This window comes from Akebia trifoliata, chromosome 5 (assembly GCF_017979445.1).
Source record: "Akebia trifoliata isolate Shusen 1 chromosome 5, ASM1797944v1, whole genome shotgun sequence".
NCBI lineage: Eukaryota > Viridiplantae > Streptophyta > Magnoliopsida > Ranunculales > Lardizabalaceae > Akebia > Akebia trifoliata.
The window spans coordinates 8092192-8115138 of NC_141379.1; the positions used below are offsets into that span (position 1 = coordinate 8092192).

Genomic DNA, 22947 nt, shown 5'->3' on the forward strand with positions numbered 1-22947 from the left:
ATTTTCAACATTCAAAAATAAAGAACAAGATAGGAAGAATTATTACGGAGATTGAGATAATGGGTTTTGGTAAGAAACCCAAAAACATCATTGTATAATTTTCAAAAATTCCCCGAAATCAATCACATTGAACCCTAGCTGATCTCAACTTTAATTATATGGTCCCTCAGTTGGCTCAAAATTGCACTTATTTGACCAATACAGAGCATATGGTTAATTTTATTCTATTTATGGATTGGTCGATATCATTTTTGATTGGGTTTACATCCTACAACAAAAAGAGCTCTTCAGGGTGAACTGTTTCTTTTGTAGAAAGGAAGACATGAAGCAAGCCCTTGAGAGCTTTTAAACTTACCAAAAATATTTTGAAATTCCTCCAAAGCCGTTGTAGAATGATGCCCACACTGCAAGAACTGTTATATGCCCTATATGAGTTGAAATAACCTAAGCCTGTCTGCAAAGAACAGTGCATTAGGGCAGTTCTTGAAAATAACAGTAACATATGCTCTTTTATTCAAGAAATATTTTGTACAACATTGATGTATAACAAGTAGAGAAACACAAAACCATTCTTCTATGTTCCTGCACCAAATCCGTAAGCATAATTTAAATAAATTCACTCATGATTATGCCAAAAAGAGTATGAATCTTGGATCCCCGAGTTGCTCGAATAATACAAAAATGAAATGCCAGCACATAATAAAATTACGAAAACATAAAACAGACACTATTTCAATCCTAAGAGCTGCAATGACTTGGCCACTATTTCCTTCAGTTTTACGTTGTGAAATTTCTTCTGGATAAATACTTTTCAACTAAAATTTGCATCCATAAGCACATCAGGTAATTGAGAAAGGCCTTGTACCTAGAGAATTTCCTTCCAGAACCGGACTGACCTGTCAGTCCCACATGAGATAAAGGCCGCCTCAGTTGGTGAGTGCTCCAACCACCGTGGTGCACCAATGTGGTTGGATGGCCACCTCGCCACCTTTTCAGCAGTCAAAGCATCCCAGATAACAATCTGCAAATCCTTATATCAGTGAAATCCAACTAATGCACCAAGAAAACTGTACTCTCAACTGCAAAAACATATAGATAATGAACCGACCTCATTACTTGGTTCATCAATGGATAGGACAAACTCTTCTGTTCCATTGAAAACAGCCTGCCGATAAAATTAATTCAATCATTTAATCTTTGAGCTAAAACTCTGTTGTTATGTACTGAAATAGATGCTCTTTCGTAATAAATGAGAAGAAAATGGGATGAAGGATAATTCTAGGATGGATATTAGGAAGGAAAAGTATTATTCTTGAAACATGCAATGCTATAAATCTAACCACATTGTTAGAAATGCATTATTATTGCATCACTCAAAACCAAATGCCACATGAATCACTATTTTACACATGAGCCTCTTAAGAAAGATATGAGAGGAATAGCAAACAAAAATTGAAATAAATAAATAAATGCTTTGAAGTCGATAAGTTTGAACTGCTCGAAAGATCCATTAGAAATGTGCATCTTTACAAATAAAGTTGCATTTCACCATGGTATGTAAAAGCAACATAAAATCATTTGGTCTCCAAATGGACAAGCATATGTTTTTTTTTTTTGATAGATAACGAAATTTATTAATAAAGTGGTCGAGAAGACCAACTAGAAGAAGATACAGGGAGAGAAAGAAGGAAATTAAGAACAAGCAATACAACAAACCCAATCCCAATGAGCCACAAAATCCTCGAAAAAGACACCCCTTAACTCAATTAAGACCTTTGACCAAAAGAAGAGGCAAGATGGGACTGACAGGATCGCCTCCGAAACTCCCACTCCCTTCCCTTCAAAGCACCTACTATTCTGCTCATTCCAGATAACCCACGAAATTGCAAATGGCAAAAGCCTCCACAGCACCCTCTTCGCCCCCCAAAAAGATCTCCCCCACTCTTGCCAACACTGAAATAATCCCGAAACAGTGGAAGGAAGGCACCCATCCACACTAAATCTAGCACGAAAGGAGCTCCAAATCAGCCGCGAGAACGTACAATGAAGAATAATGTGATCAATGGACTCCTCATCGCACAAGCATGGTAAACAAACATTCAGCCCAAAAACTCCTTCAATCATAAGTTGGTTCATAGTCAGATTCCTTCTTAACACAGCACACCAAATAAAGAAAGCCACCTTCGTTGGAACTTTTTGACCCCACACCTCCTTCACTGAGAACACCTCTTCCGATGCCGTCAAGGACTGATAAAAGGAAGAGACTGAGAAGATCCCTGACCGACTAACACCCCAACTCCGACCATCCTCCACCTCCGCAACAGGCCTCACCCCTTCAAGAAGATGGAGCAACAAAGCCACCCCTTCCATCTCCCAATCGTTGATATTTCTTCTAAAGCCAAAATCCCAACCTCCAACTCCCCTATCTTGACTAAAGAAGGAACTCACCAGTAACCCCCTCTTAGTTGATAACAAGGCTAATTGAGGAAACCTTGACATAAGGGAGGACTAATCACACCAAATGTCTTCCCAAAACCGCACTCTATCACCCAAACCAAGAACAAACTTGATTCTCGTACGAAATTCTAGAAGAACTTTAAGAATACCTTTCCACACACCACAACCAAACGGAGATCTTAAGTCTCTACTCTCCAAATCAAACGACAACTCTCTAAATTTTGCGACAATCACCTTCCTCCATAAACTATTAATTTCCTCTCCAAGCCACCACCACCACTTCCCTAGCAAGGCTTGGTTCATTACCTTCAACCTTTTAATACTACCCATAGGTCTGAAACCAACTTTTTAAAAGTCTTTAGAGTGGAAGCCTCGTGGATTTTCATTTTTAAGGAGTAAAAAGTGGGGGTTCCCAAAAATACAAATGCAAATGCCCCAATAGTTTCAAAGGAGTTGGGAGATTAGGCCTTGAGGATTGTGTCAGAAAAGATACTCAAAAAGGTTCATGACTCAAGAGGGTTTAAGGAACTTTTTTGTTCCTTCTACTCGATGAGCAAGTTGCTTAAAGAGGCGTTTAGAAGCGTATGCCTTGCGCAATTGGAATACTCTTTGAGTCATGATTTTCTGACGCCCCTTCTAACATACCCTCCTTGATGTGGCATGTGCAAGAACCTTAGTAGGCGTTTGGATAGGACTCCTTGGCTACTTCTGACTCTTGCGGGGAGTTAGAAGTCGTTTGGATGCGTTTTGATGAACAACTCCTTCGAAGAGTTACTCCGCGCAAGAGCAAGAAATTACTCTTTGTGAAGAAGTCGAGAAAACCTATTTCTCAAAACTCATCTTGCGGGGAGTCAAAATCTAACGGTTCGTTTTACCAAAATACCCTTAACTTTATTAATTTTCTATGAAAATATTCCTAATTCATTTGCCCTTAAATCAAATAAATGAAATATTTATTAATATTAAAAAAAAATTTTAATTTTGAGTATAATGGATTTAAACACATTATATTAATATTTAATATTAAAATATTATATTAGTATTTATTATATTATATTATATTAATATTTATAGTTAAACACATTATATTAATATTTAATATTTAAAATATTATATTATATTATATTAATATTTATAGTTAAAATGTCAAAAACAATATAGTTTGAAGGCATATTATGACACTAAAAGACAGTCTGTCAAATTTTTTTTTTAATTTTGAGTATAATGGATTTAAACACATTATATTAATATTTAATATTTAAAATATTATATTATATTATATTAATATTTATTATGTTATATTATATTAATATTTATAGTTAAAATGTCAAAAACAATATAGTTTGAAGGCATATTATGACATTAAAAGACAGTCTGTCAATTTTTTTTTTTTAATTTTGAGTATAATGGATTTAAACACATTATATTAATATTTAATATTTAAAATATTATATTATATTATATTAATATCTATAGTTAAAATGTCAAAAACAGTATAGTTTGAAGGCATATTATGACACTAAAAGACAGCCTGTCAATTTTTTTTTAATATTATGTCATACTATGTCAAAAACAGTCTGTCAAATTTTTTTAAATTTTGAGTATAATGGATTTAAACATATTATATTAATATTTAATATTTAAAATATTATATTATATTATATTAATATTTATTATATTATATTATATTAATATTTATAGTTAAAATGTCAAAAACAGTATAGTTTGAAGGCATATTATGACACTAAAAGATAAAAAACAGTAACTGGTATAATATAAGGGTATTCTGGTCTTTTTTCTAGGAGTCATGAGAAGTCAGTATGGTTCCCAAACAGACTTCCAGCACAAAAGTACTTCTGTCAGTACTTCACAGAGTTGAATGCCAAACGCCCTTTCTACACAGAATTACTTTTCCAGCTCCTCCATAGAGTACTTCAGCTCCTGTTCTTTGGAAGAGTAGTTCTGCTTCTGGTATCCAAACAGGCCCTTAGGTTTTCCTCGGGATACACAAATGTACATCCCCAGAAATATATATATATATATATATATATATATATATATAATATATATATATATATATATATATATATATATATATATATATATAGTTGTGTATCCCGAGAAAAATCCTATGGTTCTTGCACATGCCATGTCAGGGAGCGTATGGGGTGTATGTCAGAGGGGGCATCAAAAAATCATTATTCATACTCTTTTGGTGCCTTTTGGCCAAGGTGTACGCTTTAATGTGTTGCATTTCTTTTTTCTGTGTTTTTGTGATATCATTACACAATATTCGCTACGATTATAAATGTATCTCTTTTATACATTTTGTTTACATAAAGGTCCTTTATCTATATAGATATATTAAATCTTTTATTTTCCCCTACCTCTACTAGCCCTAGCCAATTTGCAAATGTAACGATCTTTTGGTTCCATTTTTTAATAGGCTTAGCGTGAAGGCAAATGTTCTTGACAAGCCTCTTTGGTTCTTCCACTATTTTTCTGTTTCTTCCTTAGTTGGATTTCTCTTTGTCAAGCCTACTCTCCTCTAGTCTTAGAATTGAGTTATGCTTTTCAAGTTACAATGAATTTATAGATTGAGTGTAGCATGGATGAGGTTTTTGGGATGGATGAGTAGAAAACCCAAGAAAGATAAAATTAGAAATGAAAGCAACCATAAAATGTAGGAGTAGCCCCAATGAGCAATAAACTGAGAAATGTTGATTGAGATAGTTTAGTCATGTGTAACGAAGGCTGGTTGCAAAACTAGAACGGATGTGCAAGAGAAAGGTTGTAAAAGAGTGAAAGAAGACCCAAAGGAATGTTGGTGGACATAGTGACAGTAGATATAAACACATTGAAAAAAGAGGTGGTTTTAGACAAAATTGAATGGAGGAACAAGATTCTTTTAGCCAACACCACATTTCTGGAATAAGGCTTTAGTGAAAATGATGATGGATGCTTGTTATAATAAGAATTTTTTTTATTTTGAGAAATTGAAAACTTAAAAATTCGAAGCAATGCTCTCAAACTAAAAGCAATGTTTTTAAAGGCGTATGAGGCTCATTAAAACAGCTTGAAGTGAAAGGAAGAAATATAAAAACAACTAAGGTGTACTTGTAAATAAAAAATAAAAAAAATTAGGAGTCTGTTCTTTATAGAAGCTGTCTTCTGGAAGAAGTAGAAACCCAGAGTCTGAAAAGCTATATCCAACAGAAGCTTGCTCGTTATAGAAGTACATAAACTAGAAATTGATGTTCGTTTGACAGCTTTTTATTGTTGGATTCTGGTAAAATGGCCAGAATACCCTTAATGTTGATAATACACTCAGAATGATTAGAATACCTTCATAAACATATAATTACACTATATATATAGGGAAATGTTCGACACCATACGCTTTACCCTACACTTTACCCTATGTGTTTTGTCTTACATGGGTTAGAAGTTTTGGAATGGGCTGATTTTTGGTGAGGATGATCTCCTCACCATAGAGATCATCCTCACCAAAAATCAGCCTATTCCAAAACTTCTAACCCATGTAGGACAAAACACGTAGGGTAAAGTGTAGGGTGCCGAACGGGACCCATATATATAATAAATTAATATTAAAAAATTATAAAAATAATTATTTTCAATTTAAATAAATTTATAAATTTTGTAGTATTAGAAAAGTTATAAAAATTTTATAACTTATTTTTGTAATTAAATAAGATCACATTATTCAAATAATATTAACTAATTTTACAAATTAATATAAAATCAACCATCACTTAAGTTTGGGGGAGTTAATTACAAATTAACATGGGTATTCTTTCTTTATAAATAAGAAATGGAGGGTATTTTGATAAAGATGAAGGGTATTTTGGTAATAAAGTAGTGATGATGAATTGCTTTTAGTCTTGGATGAAGGGTATTTTGGTAGTAATCCCCTTTTAGAAGATGAAGGGTATTTTGGTAATCCCTTTTTGTTTTTTAAGATTAAGTTTGGTTGAAAATTTGATTAAAGATGAAGGGTATTTTGGTAACGATGAAGGGTATTTTGATAATTCCCTTTTGCTTTTTAAGGTTAAGTGTGATTGGAAATTTGATTAAAGATGAAGGGTATTTTGGTAATCTTCTTTTGTTTTTTAAAGTTAAGTTTGGTTGTAAATTTGATTAAAGATGAAAGGTATTTTAGTAACTACTTGAACCGTTTTACGTTTTTTGCTTCACGAAAAAGCCATTTGAAGCTGTTAAACGAACATCAATTTTTGGTACATTCTGGGTGCATTATCAACATTAAGGGTATTCTGGTCATTTTACCAGAATCCAACAATAAAAAACTGTCAAACGAACATCAATTTCTGACTTATGTGCTTCTGTAACGAACAAACTTCTGTAAAGAACAGACCCAACCTTTTTGTAGTATTGATTATTATGCATAGCAAGTTATTGAAATAAACAAAATTTAGTTCTATTTTTCCAATAACTATAACATAGCTGTTTAATGAAGAAACTTTAATTATTCAAATATAAAATATTTCTTTCTTGCTGAAATGGAATAGTTATATTTTTTATATCTTTTTTTCTGAAATATAACAGTTATATAACCTATCAAAACAAATATATATGTGTAAGTCACATTTTATATTAAAACTGATGTGAGGGATTAAAAGTTGGAATTTGATTGTGTATTTGAAATTTGAAATTTCAAATATGTGGTGGTGGTTACTCTAATTTTTCTATTTTTAATATTAATCATTTACATTGGTAGAAAATATAAATCATTTATATATTATATTACTTATTTACAAATTATATGCATATGAAGATTACGCATTATGCCTTGAGGCACTGTTTAATCAAGCATCTAGCCTCCCACGGTCCCACCTCAATGTTTGTATGAAACTAAGGATGTGATTTGAGTTGAATTTGATTTTGATAAATCTGAAATTTGGATTTTAAAATTGTGTTCATAATGATTTTTTTTTTTTTTTAATTTCTTGGAGCATTTGTTATTTGTTTGTTTCTATGTTTAATTATTTACCTATTTAAAAATAAATTCAATGCATGTTCGTGAGGCTTGCACCACCTTCAGGTGTGGTGTGGCTTGGGGTGGAGAGAGAGAAACAACAAGGTGTTCCATGGCAAGGAGAGTAACGAGCACACGGTGTTCTTGGAAATCTTAGGGTTATTGTTTCTCTGGGCGAAGCTAAACAAGGAGTTCTTCGGAGTCTCTTTTGAGGACTTTGTGTTTAGATGGGATAGCATTTGTAACTTGTAGTTTTTTTGTGGTTCTTGTGCTTTTCTTCTTTTTCTTTCTCTTGTTTGGGGGCTATCTCAGCTTCCTTGTACTCTCTTTCTGGTATTTATAATATCTTTATACTTATAATATATAAAAAAGTGAAACCCTCACCTTAAACCTGTTTTAAAACACCGGATGCCACATGCACAAACTCAGGCCAAAATACTTTTATTCTACAAAGATGACTTATAAAAGATTTTTGAAATATGAGTGTCACTAATAGTGTAAAAGCGTCATGAATCTCCAACTTCAAGCAGTAAATAAGTAAGGTTCCTAAAAACTAAAATGTGTTGACAACCATTTACCCCAAAAAACTGATCTGATGGGGAAGGCGCAACTATGAATGTAAGAGGGTCACAGGTTGAACTAAAGCATGATATATGAGCACGTGACACCTAGGAGTGGAGGTAGATAACACAACACTCAACACTCCCCCTCACCCATAAGGGTGGAAAATTCCTTCGAGGAGACTCAAACCTGTGACTTATACGAACCTAACGCTCTGATACCATGTTGACAACCCATTTACCCCAAAAGACCAATCTAATGGGGAAGGCGTAACTATGAATGTAAGAGGGTCACAGGTACGATACGTGAGCACGTGACACCAACAAAATGCAACCATGCTAATGACATATGCATGTTAGTATAGAAGCCTCATCGATCTCCAAGTTTAAGCAGTAAATAAATGAGGTTCCTAAGAAACACAAAATGCAAGAATGTTAATGACACGCACAAACTCACCAAAAAGATGAAACCAAAATATTTACAAACCTGGCAACGCAATTGTGTGTGTATAGCTCCAACATATTGCTTGACCAATCTTCCGGTGCCAACTTCCCAAAGCTTCACTGTGGAATCCTTCCCACAGGAGAGAACAAACCTAGTGATTAAACAAAGAGAATTGGTTAGACAGAAAATATACAATTCAGAGGAATGTCTCAGGCGAGACATTGCAGTTATTTTGTAAAGCCAACATGAGTGAGTGTTACAACACTGTATTATTAGTCAGGAAAGTTGCGTGACTGCACCTCCATGTGGCATCCAAAAACATGATCGGATGCCACATAGATGTAGAGAACAAAATTTTAAGAACTTAAAAAAAAACGTAATTTTTCATCTTTGGATTTGAATCGTAAATTTAGGACTACACTGACCTTCCATTTTCAAAACCTTCGATCAGGCCAAAAAAGGTTTTTTTTTTGAAAAAAAAATATATAATCTAGGCCATGAACTCTAGAGGGCTGAGGTGTTATGTAGCCAACATGAAAGTTCATGTGGTCAAAGAATTCTTAGTAAGGGTGGGAGCGTGACTAAGCCACGCTACCCCAACTCCAGCAAAAATACATATAAAAAAAAAGCACCGAATTACAAAACCAATAACTGCTCAAAACTGACAAAAGAGAGTACTGTATCGATTTCAATAGAGATTACTGTACCAACATCCAGCCCATAAAATATAATGCAGAAGCCTGTTCTGTTGGAGTGTTATAACACAAATACATCACCAGTATATATTTTAAGATATGATGAATACTGTAGCACATTAGATATTGACCCATGAAGCCTACAGATGAGAGACTGTCAGTCAAAAATATGGAAAGAGTTTGCTCATAAAAGAAATCATCTAACGAAGACTACCATATGTTTTCTATGAGTGGAAGACATTAAATACCTTTGATCCTTAGTGAAAATTGCACTGGTGGCCTCAGCTGAACCATGTGCCCCAATGATGGAGCGCACACACTGTGCAGTTACCCCATCCCATACCCGAACAGCACCATCTTTAGATGCCGTAACATACATGCCACCAGTAGATGAATACCTCACCTGCATGAAGAAATATACATCTGTAAATTGAATTAATTGCATCAATTAACCTACATTCATCAGCAAATTAAGGATTACTGATTCTTGAGTTCAAAAATAGCAAGAAAATTTCCAATGGGTTTTATGAAATAAATCAACATGCCTGATTAATAGCACCATTAACTCCTATCTCTGGAGCATTAGCTGAAAGGTAACACTGAAATGTATTTATATCGTATAAATGTGCGATGGGATGATCCGTCCCTGTAAATGTGTTGAATTTGCATAAACAATCAGGTTATTGTACAAACACAGGTATATATGTTTCGAGATACTAAGAAAAAGATGTTACAGTCTAGCACACACATTGCAGGTAGAAACACTACTAAACTCTATGCTTAATTGGGGTTTCATATCAATCCTACATTTAGTTCACCCTTTAAAAGGTACTTGATTGATCATGGTCCATGTCCAAATATCAATGCCCACCAAAGATGTAGAAAGACAACAACTAAGGTCATTGTCAAGTTATTATACCAAATCCAAATTAATATAATATTCAAATAACGTCATCAACCAAACAAATAAATAAACAAAAGGAATACCAAAGTTAAACCTGCTAAAAGAAATTCCCCTGAAGGATGGAAAGATACAGACCGTACATTGTGAGTATCCTGTTCATTCCAAAAACAAATTCACCAAATAGAATGTCATCTTGATAGAACGAACTTACAAATTCCACTTCCAAGTTTTGAGTGCCAATATAAAATTTAGGAAAAAACGATTAGCAGAACCTGAATAACTCTGAAAGCTCTCTTTGCCACTGTTTTTGAAAAATCAAAGAACCTGAAATGAATTTAATGACGCATACTATAGATTAGAATTGGAAATATTGATGCACGATGACATGATTCAGTGTTAATCAGAAAATCTAGGGTTCACAAAGCATCTTTGTAAATAGCCAAAATTCAGGAACTCCTGAGAAATTAAAATCAGTACCAGAATTGTAGGAAGAACATAAGATCTTCACAATGACACACCAAAAAAAATTAACGTTGAGTCATGTATGTAGGTAGATTGCACAAACACATGACAACATGTGTGGCTTGGTTTGCAATCTAGCCCCATAGGTGCAGTAAAAAATACTCACCCCTCAAGTCAGAATCAATCAAGAAAATTGCCAAATATGCCAGTATAATTCTTAATAAATATCTCTTGGAACTCTAAAGAAAAGTTTAAGATCATTACACATGCACAAGCATATCATGAAAATTGAAGGGTAGATGCAATGGATGATAGGAACGGCAAACAAATCAACTTTAGATGCTAACAGAACCACCAAAGAAAGAGGGCAGCCACTTAGGCATCAATAGTAAGTGGGAAGTTAATAACCAGGGCAATCAGTCCATCTCTTATTTTCCTTTAACATAGGTAAAAGAATCATTGCAGTTTAAGTTATGAATAGAGGCCTGAGCTCAAATGTAATGAAGGAGGTCTATCAGGACTTCTCAACTGAGAGAGCAGACTATATATGGAAAGTGAGCATGGTCTTCTTTTTAGATCTTATAAAAATGAATTGCCTAGGATATTGTTCCCTTGCCATTGTTTATTGTTCCCTCACAGTTTTTTGCGATTTATTGAATTTTTCTTCCCTTCATTTGTTCTTTCCCTGCCAATTATTATTCTCCAACACCACACATCCCAAAATCTAATTAAGCAGGAATGTAGTGTTTGTTTTTATTTAGGCACTAGAGTTCTGAAACTTGAAGTACAATTAATAATAAAATAAAATAAAAATTTATCGATAATAATAAAATAAAATGATTATTGTTAAACACTTTGTATTGTAGAAAATGTGTAAAAAAAATTGTACCTTTTTTCCTTTAGCCCATATAAAATATAATTTGTGTTACTAAATTATACATGACGACATAGGTTATCAAAAGATTACTGAACAGAACCCCACAAAGATATATTTCAAAAATGAAATAAGTGAAAACATGCCCTAAAATTTGAAAAAGTAGCAAAGTCTTACTTGATGGTGTGATCTTTGGCCCCAGATATCAGTATAGTAGATTGAGGATGGAAATCCAAATCATTTATTGGCTGCAGTTGTATCAGGATTCGAGAAGCTTTAGATAAAGTACATATCCAGTGGCAACCAGTAGAGTTATATGAGAAATTATGTTATCACAACCACATCCAAAACAAAAAATATAGAATAAAACATATTCAAATCTGATTATGATAAGATGAATTGAAGCATCTAAGGCCTCATGTAGAAATTAAAACTTAAATAAATCTTAGACTGGGCCTGAGATAAGCGCTACAGTGAAAACCACAACTAATCTCCAACAAAATTAACGTGAACCATCCATGGATCGTGTACCATAAAATAATAGCGTAGACACTACGCTAGTCATGATATGATTAATATTTAGGAGCTGCAATTAGATTTATCAAGTGGAGAAAAAAAAAAGATACTCGTACTCTATATATGGACACGTGCAGATCTACACAACCATATCGACGGACCAGTGTTATCAAAGGCACTCTCTTAAGTCTTAAGCACTAGGTGTTGCGTTGTGAGGCCAAAACACCTTGCCTACCCTAAGCGCTGAAATACAAAGGTGCCAAAAGGAGAGGCCCTAGGCGAAGCCTAGACTACCCCTTGTATAAATATGGTCATTTTTTCTTATCTTTGTTGGTTCCCTTATTTTTGGGTTAGCCATATAAAGCCTAAGAACAAGAAACAAACCCTTATACAATCACTTGTGACAATCAGAAGCACCTAAAATCCTTGATTTTATGTGGATTATTTTTTAAAGAAAACAACTCAAACTTCATCCAAACCATTCTACACCCTATTTTTTTTCCTTTTCTTTTAAAATAACTTTGCCATACCCTATTAAGGGGTATCTTGGTCATTCTCTTCTCTTTTTTACCACCTTCTGTAACAACACTCTAAAATTTAAGGTTCCTAAAAGACTAAAACCCATACAACGGAAGAATTCAAAGTTATAAAAGTATGCCAAAATGTTTTTTTCCCAATAACATTATGTAAAATATAATAAAGGTATTAGGTATGTACATTTTCAGGAAAAAAACTTAGCCAACCAAAAAGTGCACCTAGGAAAGCCACCCCCCCCACAACAACAAAAATAAAAAATTGCCTAAGCACGCCTCACGCTTTTGGATTGAGGTGGATTGATTCAGAATTGTGGATCAAGAAGTGACTTTTCTTCTCACTTGAGATTTTGAACTCTCTCTCTCTCTCTCTCTCTCTCATTCTTTAAAAAAAAAAAGGAAAAAGGGGATCTTCTTCTTCAAAGAAAACCCTGGAAGTAGAATATTAAGAGATTGAGATTTTTGGTGTTCTTTTATTCATATTTGGTGCAATATATTTAATTTCATTTATTAGTGTGTTATAATGAAAATTTGGCATGGCTATAGAAATTCTCTCTCTATAAATAGTAAATATATAAATTGGAATGAATACATTGAAATCTTAATCTTTGTTATGTTGAAACACTGCTCTTCCTTTAATAATTGATGGTGTTTGGAAGGAAGGGGGAGGCATTGTGGCGAAGGGTGTGGTGGATTACTATAGGGCTTTATACTCGGAGTAGTTTGTTGATAGACCTCATCTAGACAACCTCCACTTTGATAGTATGTTCCGTGATGATTGTAGATGGCTAGAATGACCTTTTGATGAAGGTGAGGTGTCTTTTGTGGTTGCTAGGATGACAAGAGATAAGGCTCCTGGTCCAAATGGATTATAATGGCTTTTTTTTTAAACTATTGGGATACAATGAAAGGGAATCTTATGGCGGCCTTGGTTGACTTTCACAATGAGGGTTTTCTGGATCTTGGCTCTAACTGCACCTTCGTGGCACTAATTCAGGGACGGAGGAGATTTTAGATTTGAGACCAATTAGCTTGGTGTGCTCGGTTTATAAGATTTTCTCAAAAGTCTTGGCTTCACGTTTGAAGTCTGATTCTGGCTATTATTGGTCCAACCCAAGGGGCTTTCGTTAGTGGGAGTTAGATTTTGGATGGCGTTCTCATAGCAAACGAGTGCATCGATTCTAGAAGAAAAGCAAGTTTGGAGGGCTTAATCTGTAATAGTGATCTTCAGAAGGCATATGATCACGTTAATTGGAACATTTTAAAATATTTGTTGAGGCGGAAAGGGTTTGCAAATAGATGGATCTCGTGGATTATGAAGTGTGTTCTATGCCTACCTTTTTGATCTTGGTGAATGGTATGCCGTCAGGTTTCTTTCGGAATTTGAGAGGCTTGAGGCAAGGGGATCCTTTATCGCCTTTTTTGTTGATCGTTGTGGTGAAAGCCCTGGGTCGCATGCTAGCCATTGAGAATGGGAATCTTTATGGTCTTCTTGCTGGTGTTAAGGGACATCTCGTGTTTCACCTTCAATTTGCGGATGATACCCTTGTGTTTCAAGACAATTCACCCAATCATGTTCGATTTTCAATGCTATTCTTGGGTGCTTTGAGGGGATTTCTGGCATACCAGTCATCAAAGAAAAAGTAAGTTATTAGCTAGGGGGGAGGTGGTGGGTTTGGAGTGGTTGGTAGCTAATGTTGGCTTCCAAGTGGGAAGCTTGCCTACTTCGTATTTGGGCCTTCAATGACTGGGAGATGGAGAGTTTTGGAAGCTTGATTGGGCTCGTAAAGTCTTCTCTGCCCATTGAGGGTGCGGAGGAATCGTAGGTTATGGGTTGGTATTGTGGATGGCCATTTTTTTTGGTCCTTGTACCAGGAAAGTCTTCTAATGTGACATACGGCTTTCCCCCATTCTTTTACTTGGCACCGCAAGATTCCTTCAAAGATTTCAATTTGCATTTGGTCTTCGACTTTGGGAAGGATTGCAACGTTGGATACCTTGATTAGGAGGGGTTTTTGCTCTCCAAACTTTTGTTCCCTTTGCATGAAGAATGGGGAATTGATGGATCTCCTTCTATTACATTGTCGTTTTATGCACGAAGTTTGGTGCCATATCCCTATTTGAGGTGGAGGTTGCTTTCCTTCATCCGCTCAGGCATTGTACGGGAGTTGGCTAGGTTGGGGGTTTCGCTTTGCCAATTCCAAATGAGTATTGTGCGGTTTGCTTCCTTTTTCATTGTGGTGGAGCATCTGGAAGGTGAGAAATAACCAGGGTTTCGAAGGGAAAGTTTCAAATACCTAGGAAAGTTGTGTTCACCATCTTAGTTCTCTTGTTTTTCTGGTATAAATTATTTAAAGAGTTTCGGGACATCTTTTTTGAGGATTTTGTTAGGTGAGATAAGGTGTGTAATTTGGTTCTGGAGGAGTTTCTTTTTGTGTTGTTCCTTTTGATAGGTTTGTTTTCTGTACTTCTTTGGGCAGTCAACTTGACCGACAACTTTTTCTATTAATGTAATCTTGATTTTTACCTATAAAAACAAACACTACTCTTCCTCAATGTCAAAGCTTCTTATGAACATAGTCACCAAGTCAGGGTTCAGGAATAAGTGGGCAAGGGGAAATTCAGTAAAATCGGGAAATGTTTGAAAAATGTCGGGAGAAAATTGAGCTAGGTAAGGGCAATGTAATCGTTCCTACTAGTGGGTGTTTTAATATTATATAATCAAGTATTAAACTAGAATGATAAATCAAGAATTCCCATGTTGATATCATTTATGCATCCACAACAAGTAACCACAGAGTCACAACATATTAAAAAATTATACTATTCAAAATATAAAAAAGACCACAATCATGAGTCCGAATTAGGATTCACTAACCGATCAAAAACATTAAGTCATCATTTTCATTTGCATCCTCATTATTTTACACACTATTTGAGAAGTTCGTAAAAGTCATGTATTATTAAAAAAGTCGTGATTAAATCAGTGAAGGAAAAGTCACGATTTAATCGTGACTTTTTCAATTAGTTGGAGACTTTGGTGACTATGCTCATAACAGGATAAAAAAGGAGCTGCAAGCATGCAAAAATCAGTCATATAAAGATATTAATGCATGATTATCTATGAGGAGTTCAAAGAGATGGTAAGAGTCCCAATGTGGACAATCATTGTGCATTATATGAATTAGGTTTGTGTTATAGAAGGTTTGAAATCATATATTAATCATTAGGGAGGATTATAGATGAAGTTCGGATTCTAATATAGCATAATCTACTCCCTTTATATTTTTGGTATTTTTTTTAATATGTTAAAGAGTGTCATAAATGCCTCAATTTTGGACCATTAGAAAGATAACTCAACAGCTATTCAATGACTAGGATATAATGACTACTGGACATTATACAAAACAGCAGAAAGCCCTTATAACAGTGATAAAAAAAAACCATTTGCTCAGGACCAAACATAAGCATCATGGATGTCATTCCAGGACGTTAAAAAAAGGAGATTTACTTGTAAATGATCATAGAAGGTCCTTATAACAGGTCGCACAGGCCCATCCTTTGTATCCGGTAGCATCATTTGCTTGATTTTTGAAATCTACAACCAAAAAAGCATGCACAAGTCAGGAGCCATGTGAAACAAAGAGATTGTTACACTAAGGAGGATCTACAACCTCAAAGAGCTTAATCGATGTGTCTGCACTACCAGTTGCAACAAACCGCCCATCAGGACTAAATCTCGCACATCTGGCAACATTCTACAAAATTTAACCAACATAAGTCACAATCAGTACTGTTCTAGAAAATTAAAATCATTAACAGATGTTTATTGAAGCAAAACAAAGAGAATGAAAGGTATTCCAGAAGGTATCCAAGATTGAAATACGAGGAAAGCACAGATTATGGTTGTGTTCTTACAAAAGTTAAGCTGCTACAGGGAGAATATGGTCTAACTGACTAAGCATTAGGTATATCAAAGGTACGGGTAGTTCAATGATATTGGTTCAAAGATTTTTTATAAAATTGGTCCCATGCAAGAACCAGTGATAGTAAAAAAAACAAAACATAACTTGCAGAAAGAACTGAGTAACATGGTAATAAAAGGCACAGTTGCATAGAAAAATACTTACAACTTGTTCAACCATAGAAAAAACAGAAGAGCAAGGTATTAAATTTTAAGAAATAGAAATATTTCATGGAAATTAATACATTTTCTGGAAATGATGAAAATGTTGTGGAAATGAGGAAATTTTCATTGAACTGTGGAAAATGATAAAATAGGTATTAAAACACACTCATTAAGTCATCATAATACAATAAACAACTCTATAAAATGTGAAAGTGAGGATCAACAATGTTTGCTACACAAGCAACAATTTGAGAACCCGGCAGTGAAAAACAATTGTACTTACATGAAATGAGAATAATAATACCACAATAATTACATACATCTTGCCATGTAAAACACTTGCTTAAATAAAGAAATTATTAAGTATTGTATTCAAATGTTATTATTATTTTTTAGTTTTCAAATGTGTATGAATAGAGTATTAATGCATCCATATATATATATATATATATAGGGAGGCGTTCGGAGCCATCTGTTTTAACAAAAGAAGCTCTATCGTTGGATTTAGAGGAATTGGACGGTCGAGATTGAATTAATCGGCATATACGTTTAACTTATAGATTTATGCTATTTTTACAGCGCCATCCCTCATTTTTAGGATTATTAGTGCCACCTCCCTGGCACAATTACAACCTGAGAGTAAAAAGAACAGAGTTCTCGTCTGAAACCTCTCTCTCTCTCTCTTTCTCTCTCTCCGCTGAAACCCTCGAACCTCTCTCTCTCTCGCTTGCTCACTCCGCTTGTTCTTCAGAGATTCCACCTTGTTTCTTCTCTTCCTCCCCAAATTCCTCTAATGTTCTGGCTCTCTTCAATTCACTTGCTTCTTCTGTTTGAATTTTTTCTTCCCTTTCGATCTTCACAAAGATTTTGCGAGGTCTTCCACGCTTTCTTGGAAGTTGTTGAAATTGCTCATGAGTTTTTTCTCCAACTGTTGATGTTCCTGCTTCAGCTACTTTCTTTGATTTCTTCTTCTTTTTCGTTTGACCCATCATTGATAATCAATCTTAAACAAAAGACTATTTGGGTTTCTCTAGAGTCCCTTTTTTTAATCGATAAACCACACAAAATCCTTAAAATACTAACTGAAAAAAACCCATGAAAAATAATCTCTTCAATCCAGAACCAGCAATAATTAAAAAAAAATAAAAATAGAAGCTTTTTTGGGTTTTTCTCAACAGAAAATGAGAATCCCCTGTTTGTTTGTTTATCTATCTCTTTAAAATCCAAACTAATCGATAAAGGACCCAAAATCCTTACGAGATTAAACGAACAAAACCCATGAAAGTAACCTATTTCAGCGGAGCGAGCGAGAGAGAAAGAGGTTTCAGACGAGAACTCTGTTCTTTTTACTCTCAGGTTGTAATTGTGCCAGGGAGGTGGCACTAATAATCCTAAAAATGAGGGATGGCGCTGTAAAAATAGCATAAATCTATAAGTTAAACGTATATGCCGATTAATTCAATCTCGACCGTCCAATTCCTCTAAATCCAACGATAGAGCTTCTTTTGTTAAAACGACTGTTAAAACAGATGGCTCCGAACGCCTCCCATATATATATATATATATATATATATATATATATATAATTGTTTGCGTGTTTACATGACCATACTAATGTGCTTAGAATACATAAAAAAAATAAGATGATACAGATAACTAACCATAATTCATCAACACTAACGAATGGATATTATGTGCAAATTTTTATTAGTGAATATGTAATTTACAAGGCCTTTTCTACTAGAAATTTATAATTTTTCATCAAGACTTTTTGAATAATTATCAAAAAAGAATATTTTGGTCAAAGTTTACTATTTATCAATATATTGCATTTCTTATATCCAAAATATGATAATCTCTATTTACCGAAATATTTCGCAAAATGAGTAGTGATTTCCACATAAATATATACAAAAACAAATTGTCAATTAAATTTCATGTCGAACCATGTGAAAAATGAAACATCATATGCATCAGATTTTATATAACTATGTACCTTATGCTCTGAAACATGTCTAGTCTCATGCTTTGGGAAGCTCTTTGAGGAGCCTTTTGTATCCTGCACAGCACTGGTTTTCATAAATGAAATTCATTATCAGTTATATCTAAATGCTTGACCCTCACAACTAAGTAAGAAAAGATGGCAGCATCTATCATTTGTTGAGGGAATGGGTGTGCAATAACCCACTAGGCATATTAAAAAAAAAAACATAAAAATGAACTGTTATACCATCTATGAAACTACTAATTGTTGTATACTAGCTTTTAGTTAAGTTGACCAATTGTCATCAACAAGATCTGCAGATGTGCAGCATTCAACGGGCTCTTACCGAGAAAAAACTCTTTGGAATCCACCCAAAAATCGGCTTCTAGATTTAACAAACTAGGTGAGTTTTGAAAATGTTGAAGCGTAAAGAGCCCCCAGAAGGTTAAGGGCTACCATTTGACAGGACTCAACTTGAAATCATAAGCTATCCAGAACATTGGCAGAATATAGAGTAGACAAAAAAATGTCGAGTCCAATTGGCATTGAGAATTTCCATTAGGTGGAAAATAGAGAAATCTATTAGGTCTAAACCTATTCCATATTACAATACCCTATTGCAAAACTTTACGTTTACCATTTACCATTTAATCCATTAGGCTTAAACCTTTAACATTTTAACCCTTCAATTTCTTCCTTGTACATATAATCCTGAAATTGTACGTATAATACCAATTTACAGGATCTTTAACAAACTTTATTCATGCAATGGCTTCAAATAGAAAAATAATTTGGAGATTTGAAGATGGAATGCGGGAAGTGTTTTGAAATGATAATGAAAAAAAGAAAGAAAAAATGATAGTTTTGATTTAGAGAATCTATTGGGGATTGAACAAAGAAAAGAGGGATCAAAGGAATGGTGGTAATAGATTTGAAAGGAAATGACAAGGATGAGAATTCGTGTTTTCACTATACCTCCTTTACAGAAATTTTAGGGTATTTATAGAAAAAGTGAGAATTAGAAGTATAAAACAGATTTGAAATATCGAGCAGATTTAAAATCGTTTGAAATCCGGAAGACTCGGGAAGCCAGGTATCTTCTAACTATTGGACCGACACAGACTCAATACACACTATTAACTCAATTATTACTAATACTATTACATGACTTTATTAAAAACAGACACTATGACTTTATTATAATTATGGTAGTTAGTATTAGAAACATTATTTACAATTACTCCAATTATAACAACTATTGTTTATCTTTCGACCATGAGAAACCGACAAAATAATTTTTGAACATTGTTTCAGTAATCAAGATACTGTTTTAGAGCTTTTGACATGACTGAGACCATGTGATTCCTATATGGTTTTGATGAGGTGTCGAATTTTCGTTGCTGATATGACGAACTTTTTCGAACATTTGGCAATTATTCTGATCTTAAAAACTAATCGTAAATCGGTTCATGATGTGGTTGAATTGACCCAGAGCTTGAGAGCCTTCATACCTTCAGACATACGCTTCATTTCTTGAAATATTTGAGAAAATTCTTGAGTAGAAACGTATTGAGAAGAAGTAAGTGACTTTTGAACGGTTTCTTTAAAAGATTTGAAAGTAGGAGATTTTGAACTAGAAAACTTTATTGAGGAAGATTATTAAAAAGTCAAAAACTAAGATTTTCGATATTTCTGTTGGTGTAGTGAAATCAAATTTATCCCACCACTTAACCCAACTGCAACAACACAAAGATGGAATTGACTCAAATATTTCTTTTGAATAATCCCATCGGAAAATCCATGGATAACCATTTTGAGTAAAAAAGATCATATTAGTATACGCAAGATCACTATTATTGAGTTTAGAAGAAAAAGAAAAGAAATTATATTGATCTAAAAGAGTAATTAGAATGATATGAGACATGGACTCATAAAATAACCACCAATTAGCAAATAACCAATTTGGAATTAGATATTCTTTATTAGGATAAAATTCGAGAAATCGAAAGATTATCATACATATGGCGATAAAGAGAAAAAGGTTATTGACCAATTGGTCAACAATTGTTGTATCCGGGCTTTTAGTTAAGTTGACCAATTGTCATCAACAAGATTTGCAGATGTGCAGCACTCAATGGGCTTTTACTGAGAAAAGACTCTTTGGAATCCACCCCAAAAATCGGCGTCCAGATTTAACAAAGTAGGTGAAATTTGAAAGTGGTGAAGCGTAAAGAGACCCTAGAAGGATTAAGTGCTATCATTTGACATAACTCAACTTGAAATCAGAAGTTATCCAGAACATTGCCAGAATATAGAGTCGACAAAAAAATGATGAGTCCAATTGGCATTAAGAATTTCCATTAGGTGAAACTAGAGAAATCTATTAGGCCTAAACCTATTCCATACCCCTAAACCTAATTACAGTACCCTATTGCAAAACTTTGCGTTTAACATTTACCAATAAATCCTTTAGGCCTAAACTTTTCACATTTTAACTAGTCAATCTTCTTTTTCACCTAATTGGCCATTCTCCCACTCTTCCTAAATTGGAACATACCTAGAATTTATAAAACCTAGGTAGTCAATGCATCAGGAAAAGTGTTGTACCTCTTGACTTTAAAGAAATTTAATTATTTACCTTTTTCTAGATAGATAGAGATGAATATATATAAAAGAGCTGAAAAAAGGAGGTTGAAAGACCTCCCTCAATACAAAAGGGAGAGAAATAAATAACGATGAATACAAATCACCTCTAAGAGAAGATATTCAAAAAAAAAATACCGCTCTAAATTCTATAAAGACCTTGCTCCAAAAGAATAACAACCCATTACGCTAATTAAAACTTCTAGAACAGAATGCTTTTTTTTTCTTCAAATAATCTGCTGTTTCTTTCTTTCCAAAGGCCCCAAAAAACAGCAAAAGGGGCGACCGACAAAAAAAAAATCCTTTCTAGATGACATAAACCTTTTGTTTTCCAACTATGAAAGATGAACTTACAGAATTTAAGAAGCACTAATAGATATGAAACCGAGATAGGAAATAAGCCCAGATTTTCTTGCAAAACTACAATGAATGAAGAGGTAAATGGCATATTTTACCTGATTCATTGACATAACTAAGCCCAGATTTTCTTGCAAAACTACAGTGAATGAAGAGGTAAATGGCATATTTTACCTGATTCATTGACATAACTAGGAAGAATTAATTGTACATTTTTACACGGATAACCCCCGAGTCAAGATTTCAACTTTTTGGGTATCTAAAATTTCATTCACATATCTGCCAATTGAAGACGATCAAACCGAGTAACCAGTAGTAAAATAACTATACAAATCATCCACGCTTTAATTCCACTTAAAGTCCAACAATCAATCATACAGGAATTCACAAGTCAAGCATGCTAACATCTCCAAATCTAATTAACTACATCAAATTAGTGATTAATACTAAAACATGACAACCATTCGCAAAAATTAATTACCTGAAATCAACAGCAGTGGCACGAGGAGCGGGGACCGAACCATAACCGGCAGGTATCACCACTCCAGAATCAAATAATGTAGCAGATAAAACCCCTCTCGATGCCTCATCTCTCTCCACTGCAAGACCCTGTTAATACCTTAGAATTGAAAGAACTTCAAGAATTCAATAATTTCGAAGGTACAAAACATGAAACTCGGGCCGTAAATTCGAACCTTGGCAACAAGTTCAAGAAGCTTATTAGGAGCAGCTTCGACATTTAATGGCGTCATGGTTGCCGAAGCAACAGTCGTGGCAGCCTGTAAAATGGATGATTTTCAACAAATTTACAGTCTTTTTAGCGTAAAATGGATGGATTGAGGAAGAAAAATTCTTGCCTGATTGAGATTGTTGTCGCGAAGATGTGAGACGATTAAGGAATTAACCTGACGAAGCAATTGTCCATCCTGCAAAGTCTGTTCCAGACCTGATTCCATTGCAGATATCGAAGGTTTAAATCCGAATTTTGTTCTCTCGAATACCTAATTTTTGTCCATTTTAAAACCTAATTCTTCAACATCTGGTTATCCTCTTTTACGCCATTAAAAGTTCAAATTTCTTTCAGAAACTCATGTTTTCACCATCTGATGCTCCATTTTTCCTTCAAAATCAGAGAATTTAACGATTCTCGAGTCTCCATTTCTACATCTAAAAACCCTTTCAGACCAAGTTTTTGGTCTCGTCTCGGCACCACCGAGTTCACTCTTTCGAGTCAATTCGTCTTCTAACGACTCATCTAAAATTGTTATTTTTCTATGAGCCCTGCACGTGCGGGCTGTACGAGTCATAATATATTTTGAATCCTAATTTTTGAACGCAAGATATATACTAAATATTTTAATAGAGATTGAATAT

At 34.2% G+C, this 22947-nt stretch overlaps 1 protein-coding gene across 5 annotated transcripts; it reads right to left on the bottom strand.

Annotated features, from left to right (window-relative positions):
* Positions 1–83: 83 nt before the first annotated feature.
* LOC147401379 (Transducin/WD40 repeat-like superfamily protein) lies at positions 84–22746 on the bottom strand. 5 transcript variants are annotated; one of them, XM_086442660.1, is made up of 15 exons: positions 22431–22745; positions 22269–22352; positions 22055–22182; positions 18586–18658; positions 16135–16218; positions 15972–16058; positions 11589–11659; positions 10348–10399; positions 10170–10227; positions 9717–9817; positions 9420–9574; positions 8519–8627; positions 1109–1165; positions 866–1021; positions 84–454 (listed from the first exon to the last, which is right to left on the bottom strand). In XM_086442660.1, the coding sequence occupies exons 1-14, from the start codon at positions 22527–22529 to the stop codon at positions 866–868; spliced, it is 1314 nt and encodes a 437-aa protein (XP_086298786.1). In that variant the 5' UTR covers positions 22530–22745; the 3' UTR covers positions 84–454. The 5 variants fall into 5 exon arrangements, 4 of the variants coding, with proteins under 4 accessions (XP_086298786.1, XP_086298787.1, XP_086298785.1 ...); XM_086442661.1 differs by having other exon boundaries at positions 85–413; XM_086442659.1 differs by lacking the exon at positions 84–454 and having other exon boundaries at positions 603–1021; positions 22431–22744.
* Positions 22747–22947: the final 201 nt, after the last annotated feature.